Below are 13249 nucleotides of genomic sequence, written 5' to 3'. Positions count from 1 at the left end.
TTAAATTGACATGTTTTACCCTGCAGTCTAGGAGAGTGACCTCTCTGCTCAACATGTCTGACTTTTTTTCTTCAAAAGATTTTGATACTTTTTCACTAAGAAATATTTTCCTTATTTGTGCCCACACACCACAGCAACAGTCCACCTCCAGAACAAGCCACCCTTGGACCTTGATGTCAGGAACAGCTTTCGTACTCGTTCTTCCCACATATCAACAGTAAGTGTTAATTACAGACATCAAAACTGCTTCTCAAAGCCGAAGCGCCTGATTGCAATTATGTACCTGTATGTGATTGTGTAGGTGATGCAGGTATTTGATATATAGACTATTTTTTGTACAACTGGTGAGTGATTAGTGTTTACAGAGTGATGACTATCACAGAGACAAGGCTGCTTTACAGTTGCAAAATATTTTCAACATATGATTGAACCTGCATATCAACCAAAAACTAGATAAAAGTACCCGAGGAGACAGAGGAGCGAATCAGAAGGAGGGCTGAGACTCTCGTCTGATTGGCTGACTAAGCCTGAGAGAGGAGATGTAAAACTACACTGAGATGGTTTTTGGTTCTTAAAACCACAAATAAATATAAAAATAAATGACAATCCACATACATAGGATGTGGAGTGATTTTCATTGGATACATTTTATAATAAAAGTAATAAATTACGACAACATTCCTAAAGACCAAAGTTTTGTTTGGTTTGATATTTGGTTTTAAAACATGAAACAGAAAAACAGCAATCATTTTGTATTTTTTTAATCTGTAAATGACTGATATGCAACCTATAGAATGAGGTATAAAAAAAAGAAGAATAAACATGATAATATGACAGAAAAGTGCACGATTTTCAGAAAATAACATCAGTAATGAAGAAAACTTTTTTTTTAACCTTGGAAAGCTTTAACACAATTTTAATGTACTGTACAAAAGAAGAACACTCAATAATCCTTCATCTGGAACAGAATACCATGAGCTGAAGGGAGCTCAACATCCACACGTCCTGTAGTCGTGGTTTCAGCTTAGAAAAAAAATACACAGTAGAACCATTGATAACTTTATCCTGCATGTATCTGACCTTTGTGTGCAATCACATTTTGTTCCTGTGCTTAAATTTGTTCTCAGAAAGAGATAAAGTGCAGCAGGAGTAGTAGGTTTATTGCGTGTGTAGTGAAAGGTTTACAGCTGATGATAAAGTCAGCTACAGACATTTGTTGTCAGAGCTGCTGTGAGAATGTGAAACACGTTCAACGCTCCATTAGTAGCTATGCAGATATCACTTTAAGGAAACCTGTAGGTTAGTGGTTTTCTGTCACCTTTTACAGGATAACAGCAGAGAGACAGAAAAATGACTCTACACCTTAATGGCTGTAGCTTCCTCACAAAGCACAAACCAATAATCCACAAAACACCAAGCAAACTCCAGCGCAGCCAAGAAACTTCAATAATAAATTGCACATCAAAGTATAAAGAAAGTCAGTATATTCTGTCTATAAAGTGTACAAAAAAGCTTTAGAGTGCTCTCTACTTAAACAAGTATATGCAGCGACTCTGGAGTTGTTTGATGCTAAATATGGACATAACAGTCAATCAGCCAACAGTAGATTACAGATCAGTATTTTATAAATTCAACATTTTGGAAACATGTTTATTTGCTTCCTTGCAGAGATGTAGATGACAAGATGGATACCAGTCTCGTTATCTTAGCAGAGGAAGAAGTACTGGGTGGAAGGATAAGCTGTTGATAATGATGATAATGATGTCAAATATTTCCACTGTTTCCAGATTAAACAAAAAACATGCAACATGTTAAATCAGCATTAAAGGTGCTGGGAGGTTATTCTGAGTCAGGTAGCTGCCTCCAGCCTTTATGCTAAGCTAACTACCTGCTGGCTCCAGCTCCACGTAGACATGAGTGATACAGGTTGTCTCATTTAACTCTTGGGAAAAAAGCAAATCAACGTACTTTACAAAATGTTGAACTCTTCATTACACTGCCACTTAGTCGCATAAGCAGCTGTATAATAATGACTCCGCTCTATTCTAAAAACTCTATTTCAACAGTTAAATATTGGTCCTTTCATGTGCTAAGACAGTTAGCAAAACAGATGGCGCACATTACAATATGAAGGTTAATTATTTAGCCATCCTGGAGCGAAGACGCCTCTTAATGATCTGATGGTCGCTATCTTTCTCCTCTGGCTCTCTGCTGATGATCTGAAACACGCAAGGAAAGAACAAAACGTTAAAAATGAGTGTGTGTCACTGTGGGGTTGTAATTGCAGGGGCTGGTGCACACACACACAAACACACACACAGTTAACAACGATTCAGAAGACCAAGCACTTAATTTAGGGGATCGGCCAACGCCATGACCTGATCTGTGTGCTTATTAAGTCACTCGCTCATGCTGTTAAAATACAATAATCACATGGTTAACTCCACCAACTTTTTTGTTCTTGCATTTAAGTGACGCGGTTGTAAAGGGTCAGTTCACCAAAAAAAAAAAATCCCAGTGACCCTTGCTGGACTTTTGTCAAGATTAGAGACAGATATTCACCATTGAAGAGGTGAGATCCACTGAACTTTAAAGGTCCCATAGTTTATATCATTACAGCTGTATTATGCTGTTACACAGCTTATGAATGCAGAAAGTAGTGTGACTTTAAGTGCAGCAATAAAGAGCTGGATATATAAGGGACAGTTTTATGAGAAGTCGTTTAAACCTGTTTAGTTAAGTCTTTATTGGTGATATATGGAGCTGGGATTTAGAGCAAAAATAATACTTCAGTTTCATATCGGTAACAAATCTATACTTTTATTGATGCCTTTGCTTAAACATAAGCAGCCACATAAGAAATGCTTACATTAATTGGTAAAATTTTGAGTAAAATGCAGAAAATATTAGATCAGTATCTGACCGGTTTTCCATCCTCTGCTCTACAGACAGGGTGTGAGACTGAAACCACTGTAGAGTCACGATGTGTTGGTGAAATGAGCTTATGTATGACAAGTGTGTGTCAGGACTCACTGGGTGCGAGGGCATGTCTATGGGGGAGGAAATCTCAGGCCTGTAGAGTTTCCTTTTGTTCTTCTTGGCTCTCAGACTGAGGGAGGAAGAGGAGGAGGAGGAGGAGGCTGCTGATTCCACGTCACCCCGACCGCTCACCAGACTCATCATCTTCTTGGCTGCAGAGACAAATTCAGACAAGAGGAACAGGCTGAATGAATATGTTCTTTTAACTGATTGCTTATTTCAAATTGGTTTAACATTTTGTTTAATGTGTGTCTCCTTTTTTTTTTTTTTTACAATGAATAAATTATTTCAACAGTAAATTTGAAGCATTAGTATAATAATATAGTATCATCATAAAGACTATCACTGAATGCACCATCAACCTCTACTCTGCAGGTCCACAGGCAAAACGTGTCAGCAGAATAAAATCTGTTGGTTTTCAGGGGAATTCCTGCTACTAAAAATATAACATCTGACATATTTATCTTTGCCTTTGTGAGTCCAGCACTGCCACGGTTGTTATTTACTATCCAAGTTTAAAGAGGGTTTAAGAGGAGAAGAGTGCAGGGTATAGGGGAGAAAAGAGGAGAGGGGAATCAGGAGGTGGAGGGAGGGAAGGAAAGAAGGATGGAGAGGAAGGGAAAAGACTAAGAAAGGAGGAGTGTGAGGTGTTGGAAGGGAAATAATGAAGATAAAAGATGAGTGAAGGTGAGAGAGGAGGGTCGAGGGACAGGAGGAGGGAACAGCGAGCGGCAGAGATGGAGGGAGGATCAGATGGTGGCAGACGACGGCACCCTTGAGTCGGAGCCCTGAGGCGACGATTAATTGACCGAGCGAATCTGCCGGTCCCCGAGGAAGAAACACAGAGATCTGGTTGAGTCCAATATGTTCCCCGCATTCACTCTCCCCTCTCAGCCATCATTAGTGGCCCAGACTCGCTGCCCTTGCCCGGTTACTTTGTCAAACCTGTGTTATCCTCCACCAAATGACTCCGGCAGGAACTCAGAGCTTTGTCCTTGTTTGTCCAATGTTTTTGACTGATATTCAAAAATGCCAGCCTGGGCCATGTGATTGCCTGCTGGTCTCCATCAGTAAATGACTGTGGGTGAATGAATATACTGCATCAGAAGACAGTGGGAGGACAGACTGTGTATATAAGCAAGCTTTGTTGCATTTATACACATGTGAGTACACTGTTTTAAAAAAAAAAAAAAATCATGATTATGAATATTGAAGATCTTTATCACCACAACTACACCACATGGCTCAGAAGTATTGCGTCAGTAAAGCAGTTTCTGTAAAGGGCAGATACTGAGACTTTGATCATTAACAGGCCTGATTACAGCAGAGCTCACGTTCGGTGTTTTTTCCAAGATGCCTCTCGATAAATTGCAGAACATTTAAAATGCAGCAGCTCGCCAAGATCAGAGGGGCAGCATGCATCACCCTTGTTGTAAAATCACTTCATTAATCGCCTGGTGGTTTAAAAATATTCTTTAGTTTGTGTTACTGGTCCTCAAAAGCTGCTAGTGCCTAAAACCTCAAAGATTCCTATGAAACACTAAAACCAACAACGTGCCTGCCACTCAATACCTTCCCTCCTCCCTTCCTTGTCTGTGGCTGGTTTATGGTCTCAACTACTTCTTAAGGTGTGCTCTCTGACTACAGACATCAAATGTGTTTATGGTTGTGTGAAGGGCCTCACTGGAGGGAGGACTGAATTATAGCCTCCTTCAGCCACAAACCCTTCTGTTGCCACTGAACATCTAAACCTTTACAAACACCTCAGAAATAAATACATTTATATTAAAAACACTCAGTGATTTCCTAAATCAGCTGCACAGTGTAGTTTTAAACATTACTCAAACAGGAGGAGAGTGCGTTTGTTGGGGACTATTTTTAGTGGATTAATCCACATTCAGAGCTCTAGTGAGTATTTGAGGCTGTGGGTTGGTGTGTGTGGGACTGAGTAAATACAAAGTACAGTGTGTGTTCATGGTGATGAAAGGTGAAACACTGTGACTCACTGATGTGTTTTTAGTTTTTGGAAACAATGGGGCTCAACGGCTCAGAGGAAGAGGATACATCAGGCAGAGATACACGCACCATACTTGTTAGGAGACATTCTGTGATGGTCTGATGATGGGATTTGTTGACAAGAATACAAACGGAGAATAACCAGCAGCCTTTTCTACAGGAGGACATTCTCTTTAAATCCAGAGCGTGACCTTTTAGTTGTTCCACAAATAACATCCAACACTTGTGGGTTCTTACCTCCACCACACAAAACACCTGGGAGGCTGCATCAGGCAAAACAGCCCCTGCCTGGGGCTGTATGACCCGAGTGTGACACTAACAGGTAATGAGACTGTGTATAGCTCCATAAAAGATGAACATATTTAAGAGCAAATTACACAGAAAATAAATAGTCATGAGAAAAACGGAGGACTAGTCTGTGTATACTAGAGGAAAACTGGATTTTGAAACTTGATTTCTGCTCTACAAACACAGATTATTACATCTGCATAGTATTATTTTTCGTACAGCACCTCATTCAAATTTGCACAAAAGTCTCCAGATTTATATTTATATTATTTATACACATATATATGAAATATATGTGCAGGTTAGTAAAGATCAGTTTTGTGCAGCTCTGAAAACTCATCAGCTCAAGTTTTAGTTGTGTCCATCACAGATTAACAACAGTATCAACCCTCCAACGCTGTAGGAACACTCGTCACTCTCTAAACTATTTTGTACAGTGAAGCAGATAAAGGTTAAAAATCTCACACAGTAAAGAGTCGCACACTGACACACTAACCTTTAGTGCCGAGCAGCGTGGGGGAGCTCTGCAAGAAGTCTCCAATCTTCTGCAGCGTTCCTTCCTTTCTGCTGCGGATGCTGCTGCAGGAGTCGTGGCGACCCGCTGGGGAGGAGATCTGATCACACAGAACAGTGAACTGTGGTTAGTCTGTCAGCAGGTACACTGTATATTTAGAGCAGCTTACAGTACAAGCACGAACATCCCGCTGGGTGACTTCATTTTGTTTACATCCACTGTATTTTTGTTCCAATGTATCAAAGAGGATTTTCACACGTAGCCACTGTGATGCTAATGAGAACAGAAAAGCCTGGAAGATGAAGTTTAGTTTGTTTTTTTAAACAGCATAAACAGCATGCAAAACAAATTTGACCTCATCATGTAAGAATATGACAACTTCAGCTTAAGATCAATCAATTCATTTTTTCTGAGTCGGTTTTATTGCATCCAGATGTTAACTATGAATATTTTACGTTACTGCATGTATACTGTAGGATGTGTCAGAGCACATGTTCATGGTTATGCATGTGTCTGCTCGTCTTTGTGTGTGCGTGTCTGCATGGTTGTCACCTCCTCTTGGTGTGGGGTCAGCTTTGGCGTCAGTTTGGTCCTCGTGTTCCTTCTGTTCTGTGCCTCCACCTCTTCCTATCCACACACACACACACACACACGTTGTGTTAAAACTCTGTACACTGAGTCATCTGTATCGGATGATTAGGTTGAGCAGAGAGGTTAGAAAGAACTAAAAACAACCACAAAATGTTTCATAATGACAGCAGTTTGGATGAGATGGGGCTGGTCAGTAATACGAGGCAGACGCAGGAGAAAACACTCAGGCACTTTCTACAGTGGCCCCAGTGGGCGGTCAATTCCACTTTTACCTTTTTACCAGCCGGAATAATTTTCAAGGCAAGAAAACAAGCTCCAATTTAGGGTTATTACCTGCCACAGGGACTCGCAAAGGTGACAAGCTCAACAGCTACCAGTCAAAATATATTGTCTGAGTCTCTCACAAACACCCAATTAATTTTCAGTTCTCACTTTTGAAGAAGATTCTGAAGTCAATGATGAGCGCTATTGTCAACTGTGTATGGAAAACCTCTCATTAAAGCTAAACAGAGCAAACAAAGAAAGCCAATATGAGGCTGTAATGATTTCTTGTCAGTAACACTTTAGATGGAAGCTTTTAGGTTTCAGAAGCAAAATAAAGGACAATCTTCTGAACACTTGTTTTGATACCCCGGGCATGTCATGACCACCAGCTCACCTACAGGTGGTTTTATATAGATTTTTCTCACTGGTCTGAGGTCTGAGAGGTGATGAGGTGGATGATGTGATGGAGGTGGTAGAAGCCTGAATTGAGAATGAAATTTGGACCTTTGCATGTTTCACCTTGAAACATTTTTCAAGTTTCCTTTGAGTCAGTTTCACATGGTACTGATTTGCTCGTTGACTTGCAGAGTACTGAGGGGTCAGACCATACCCATTTTTGAACCTTCACTTTCAACTTATCCACACACCTGCCAAGGTCCTCAAAACTGCCTCTGTAGTAGTTCCTGCTACAATAGGTGGACAATGTACAATAATATTTAAACAAAATAAAAGTAATGAACCCAACAGACTCAGAGATGCGATTTGTTTCAGTTCAACCAATCCCTGGTTTTTGGTTTTCCAGCAGATGAAGCGATTGTGACTCACAAGGAGCTGGTGGGGACCTGAGAGGGCGGCTCGCTGGTCGGGCAGAGCGGTGGGTGTGGTGCTTTAAACATAAAACAGGTCAAAACATACGGAGTCATCAGTGACTCAGTGGATGCTCTTAAAAATAATCAGAGGATGGAAGGAGGAACATAACAGAGAGAGAAGCAGACAAGTAGTGAGAGACAGAGATAGAAAAAAAGAACTGAAGAAAGGACACAGAGGAGCTGGACTGTGTGTTTGTGTGTAAAAGTGAAAGAATGAGGAAGAAAAAGCAAGAAAGAAGTGGAAAGATACAGATGAGTAGTAATAAGTGAGCGATAAACAGTAATTGGAGTGTGTGGAGAAAGAAAACAAGATGAAACGTGTGTGTGTCTGTGTGACAGAGAGAGAGAGATGAGATGATAGAGGGAGCGCCTGGAGAAAGAAAATGAAACATGAGCTAATGTGAATCAAGAGTGGGAACAAAGAAAGATGCAGATAAGGTAGTGAGAGGTAGAGATGAGCTGCAAGTGGACGGGTTGAAGAATTACAGACCGATTCCACAGTGTTCTGACATTTAACAACTTTTTAAAGAAAGAGGAGCTCAGACGGGGGGGGGTAGTAGTAGTAGTAGTGATGTAGTGTACATCTTCTGTACACTACATTTTGTGTGCTAATTATGTAGGCCACTATATAGTGGTGCAATTTATAGTTAAAAAGTGAGTGGATATTCTGAACAGGGCTGACATAAAGGGCTAAATTTATGGTAAATCATACCCCATACACTTGTGGCCGATTATGGCTACATACGTTAATTCAATCAATCATCATCTCAGACTTCATCTAAAAACACTCCCTGTGATTTGAAAGACTATGGCACAGGCTGTGAGAACAGAGGAAACAAAGCCCCAGACTAGAGGTTGTACTGTAGCCTGTACTGACAGTTATATAGTGCAGTGTATCAGTGTGTATGACGGATGGACTCAACAGTACAGAGCACTTCTGTTTACATGACCACAAACGTCAAACACCAAAATCATAAAAGCTAAAAAATCAGATAAAGACTTTTCTGGGACAGCAGTGACGTCTCCTCTAAAGAAAAGCCACACCACCGTCGATAAATCATTAAGAACTCATAGGCTGAACAGACAGGGCTGGCTGAGAGAGACAGAGAGGGGAGTGTGGAGAGTTGGAGGAATGAATGAAAGAGGATTAAAAGCATAAACGCAAGCTGAGAGACAGAAAACAAGAGAGCAAAATGCAGAAAGAAGACAAAATGATTGTGCACAAAGAATAAAAGGTGAAGTGTTTTTTTTTTCCCTTGTGTGTGTTCAGATTGTGCCAGTTTACATATCTCATTCTGCCAACACTCCATTATCTCTGAGAGAAATTGAATGGTGCAGGAGGCTGGATGGCACATAACATTGGCCGGCGTATCACTGCTGGGTCACTGCCTACAGATGTCAAACCCATCAGATAAGAACCCACTTATCCATGCGGCTCCGTGCCTGGGTGCCACATGGATGAAATACTAGCTTTCTATTTAAGAGGCAGCGATTAAATTTGAATTATTCCACTGATTTTGACAATATAATTACTGAAAACAACACAATTGGCAAGAAGGTTAAAACAATCAACTTTCCATTCAACAATGTTTGAGAAGCGTGAAGCAGGAAAAGAAACATATCTTCTCATGTAACAAGTAGCATTTGAAAAAATATCCTCATTAGGGTTTATTCAAGTATAATTATATGAAATCTGAATTAAAGGTCCCATATTGTATGACGGTAGATGTCCATGTGTTTTTTGATTATAAAGCAGGTCTAGGTTGTCTATTAATACTGTGAAAGTATCAAAGCCTCAGTCCACAGAGAAATGCACACAGCCTGTATTCAGACACTGATTTCGGCTTTGACTGTGCAGCCTCATTATTTATCATCATTTTATCAAGATGTAAACTGTAAGGACAGTTTTTTAAGTGCAGTTGTACAAGAATTAGTAATTCCAGTAGCGACTCCACGCTCCGATGGGAGAAATGGGGGCCTGTGATAATACAAGCGACCCTGTAATAATAATTTAACACTTAGACCCCAAGTTATCCGCTCAAGTGTCCTTGAACAGGGAACTGAATCCCAACAATTTCCAGGAGCACTGCTCTGTGGCTCAGCCTCAACTCCAACCTCCGTGTAGGAGGGAGGATAAGGCTACAGCTAGACTTTACTCCCCTAAAGACATCCAGAGTCACTCAGACCAAAGCTCTACCTCGACTGTTTTCCAAATACTCTCTGGTCAAAATGATGCAAGCAGAGAGAGAGAAAAGTTGTTTACACAGAAAAACTCAAGTCTGCTCTCAGCAGCTACATTTTCACACACACCAACATGTATAATCTATAAATAAGTGATAGTGTTTTTCCTTATAGTTGCAGCAAGCATGATTGGAATGAGATATGTAGAGGATTCCCGATGGAGTCAAAAGTTGAAAGTAACAGTTTGAACAGGTGAACCGGTGAATAGCCAGGTTATCGAATAAAAATATAGCAGATTTCAGGTAAACACTCAGAGAAACCAAATCCTGCAAAGTTGGATGGTAGGTCCAATATATCTCACACCCCCAACCTTTGCATTGAATCCAACAGGATCCGACCATACTGCCCTATACTGTTCCACAAGGTTATGCCACATCAGCATCATGGAAGACGTTTGTTTTTGAGGTCAGACACAGGAGGGAATCTGTGACAATGTAACATAATGTGAAGGGAGTGTCTTCGGGAATTAGTCACACTTTGCTCTGTGGCATGGAAACGAGTACATGAATGAAATGCTCCAAAAGCAGCCCGTGTAAACATCCAACATTAGTGTGATGCTTTACTCTATAATCTATAAATCAGATTATGTGCATGTAAATGTATTCTCACTCTCCCTGCTGTTAAGATCACCAGAGAGAGTGAAACAGTTACAGCCTCTGTTTTAACATCTTTACTAATGCAGGGAAGATTGGACTAACAACATCCTCAGTTACTCATTCATTCCTGCACCTACCGTTGTTCGGGAGCCAATCAGGAAACTGGAGGTAGGACAACAACTCTGTCTCTTTCCATCACTTTCTCATTTGCCAGCAGCCTTCTGCTCAGAAGCTCCCTGTTCATGTTTACACCTCAGCTGCTGCCAGGCTGAAACTTCTATAAAATTCTTTACCAAATGGCGTCACATGATCACGATGAGTAAGCTGCATTATTTGGCCCAGAAGTGAAAACTATAGTAATGTGGGAAATGATGATGAGGAATGTGATGACTGTGGTGAGGAATGCTTGTTTGTCTGCTTATGAGTTTGAAAGGATGAAAACATGATGCTGTTTAATGAAAGAAAAAAAAAATGTACCTCCTGTTTTGTTCGTCGTTTACTCCTCCTGAAAATGTGAGACTTTAGAAAAGAAACAACTTGATTAAAAACAAGCCTGTAATGGACTGTCGGAGCATTTTACAGTTGAACAGTGATCTAATTACTGTGTTTCAAAACATTTTGCAGCAGGAAAAGTGAAGCCATGAACATTGTTAAACATCTTTTGGCAAACACGGTGAGTTATCTCTGGTTCAGCTGAGTTGATAGCTGCATAATACTATGAATGAGGAACAGCAGAGACAGGTGTAGTGTTAAAACGCACAGCTAACAGCTGCTAGCAAAGACAACAAGGTCAGCACTGCTTGTAATTCCTTAGTCACATTTTATTCACCACTGGTAGTGGAGGATGATGAGACCCAGTCAAGGAGTGACTGTGGGCTTCTACATCATCATTTCTAAAAGTCTCACTTTTAAGCGCTTGAAAACTTGTAAACATAGCAAAATAGATGTGTAAAACTAAAATCTTGTGACATGGAATTAGCCTTTGTCAGCCTGTTTCAAGTCTTTACGGTTATGCTAAGCTAAATGCCTACTGGCTTGAACCTAATATTTAACAGATAAACATGACAGGTGTCAATCTTCCAATCTAAAAACTAACAAGAACGCAAATAATCATGTTTCCCTGAACTATTACGTCAGGGCTTCTTTCCTGTTTCTTGTTGGGAAACTGATGCGTTAAGGCTGCCTGCCTCTTAATATATGTAGGTTTTGTGTCCATAGCACTGTTTGCATAGCACTAACAATATTTAGAGAAGCAGTAGACAAAAATAAATATACGTAAGTGACAACTCATGTATCTTTCCAGTTACATTCCATGTTTGTCACGACCTATTCAGAGACAGATAATGAGATAGAAGAAAGTGACATGGCTCAATGTTTCATCTCATTTTAAAAGGAAGCATTAAATTTTTATAGAGTTCAGGCTCCTGATAGGATTTGATATGAAGTGCCACTGGTGCCAACATGGGGTAGAGTCATTTCATCAAGCTCTGTTGGACCCCGAGTGTCCCTCCACTCCCTGCTGCATCCATGTTTAATGTTCAAAACCAAGAGACTCTCGTGTGTTTTGAGATGCAAATTACTCGATTACATTTTCTTGTTCACAAAGGGTAAGTTTAAAGTCACAGAGGGAGGATGTTAATATGTTTGTGTTTCCATCCTTGTTGGTCAATTTAAGTGTACACACCACTGCCCACTGTGAAGCAGCCACAACACGCAGCTACTTAAGCATCATACTGACAGAAGACAACACATACAGAACAAAACAGGAGCTGTGGAAGCGTAGTTAAAGATTTACATGCTGGTGTGGCAGCCAGGAGCATCCACGTCTGTGCTGTAAGGCCACAAATCTTTTTTAGTTTTGCTCCAGTTGTGCTGGTGAATATTGCTTGTACTGCAGTTATGAATTAACTGATTATCAGGTCATAACTCTATTTTGTGTTGTTAAGGTCATTTTAATGTTGTTCCATTGGGGTGGACACAATGAAAGCAATATTTTACAATATCATGCAATTCAATGCAACATCACCACTAACTATTGCCTAAAATAAAAATCAAGAGGTTAAAGGTTAAGGCTCTTTTTTGAAAACCAACAATGAATTTGTCCTAACAATTCTTGTCTGTGTAGCAACAACTTGTTGCCATTTACACCTCATAAATCTCCACTTGTGCTCAAAGCCAATTAAAAAAACACTAAGGCCTGCGGGCTGCCATTCTGAAACTCCAGGCAGATGTAATGTGCTTCTGTTCATTCTGCTTCTCTGGTTTAACACACTGAGAGCAACTGCCTTTTTGTCTCTTGTGTGAACTCACCCTTTAAGATCTTGGATACATCCACTTCTCCACTGTTCATTCCATCACTGACTGAACCAGCAGCATTCAGACTCCCTGGAACCACCCCCTCTGTAACTCCAACCAATGGGCAGCTGTGATATAGACCTAATTTTAAGTCTGTGCCACTACTATCTATAACCTGCCAGCAGCTCTGGAAATCTATTTGCATTCTCGACCTCTTAACTTACTCTAGATGTAATCATGGGTGGGGATCTTCGTTTTAGTGACCACATCAAAGCCATAACAAAAACTTTGTTTTTCTTAGAAACATAGCAAGGATCAGAGACCTTGCATTTAACCAAGGCCTAGAGAAACGTATTCATGCCTCCAGAGTTGATTATTGAAATTCTTTCCTCACTAGTCCACCAATAAGACCATTAGACAGCTAAAGCTTATTCAGAAGGCTGCTGCTAGGGTTCTGACTAACACTAAGAAAAGAGCATACAACTGCAATTCTCAGGTCTTTGGCCTGACTGGCTTCCAGTCAGATACAGAATTTA

The 13249-nt window shown here is 40.4% G+C and overlaps 1 protein-coding gene across 1 annotated transcript in view; it reads right to left on the bottom strand.

Moving 5' to 3' along the window:
- Positions 1-745: 745 nt before the first annotated feature.
- Positions 746-13249, bottom strand: part of kif20ba (kinesin family member 20Ba) — a 44352-nt gene continuing 31848 nt past the window's right edge. Inside the window, exons 31-34 of the mRNA XM_071479934.1 lie at positions 6410-6484; positions 5840-5957; positions 3034-3191; positions 746-2219 (exon numbers count right to left, since the gene is read on the bottom strand). Coding sequence (XP_071336035.1) covers positions 2139-2219; positions 3034-3191; positions 5840-5957; positions 6410-6484 — 432 coding nt within the window. The 3' untranslated portion in view covers positions 746-2138. The remainder of the gene's footprint in view (positions 2220-3033; positions 3192-5839; positions 5958-6409; positions 6485-13249) is intronic.

This window comes from Trachinotus anak, unplaced genomic scaffold (assembly GCF_046630095.1).
Source record: "Trachinotus anak isolate AG129_WGS33_773 ecotype Australia unplaced genomic scaffold, CSIRO_AGI_Tana_v1 ptg000007l, whole genome shotgun sequence".
Taxonomy (NCBI): Eukaryota; Metazoa; Chordata; class Actinopteri; order Carangiformes; family Carangidae; genus Trachinotus; species Trachinotus anak.
The sequence above is the reverse complement of the archived record's forward strand: the minus strand, read 5'-3'. Positions and strand labels throughout refer to the sequence as shown.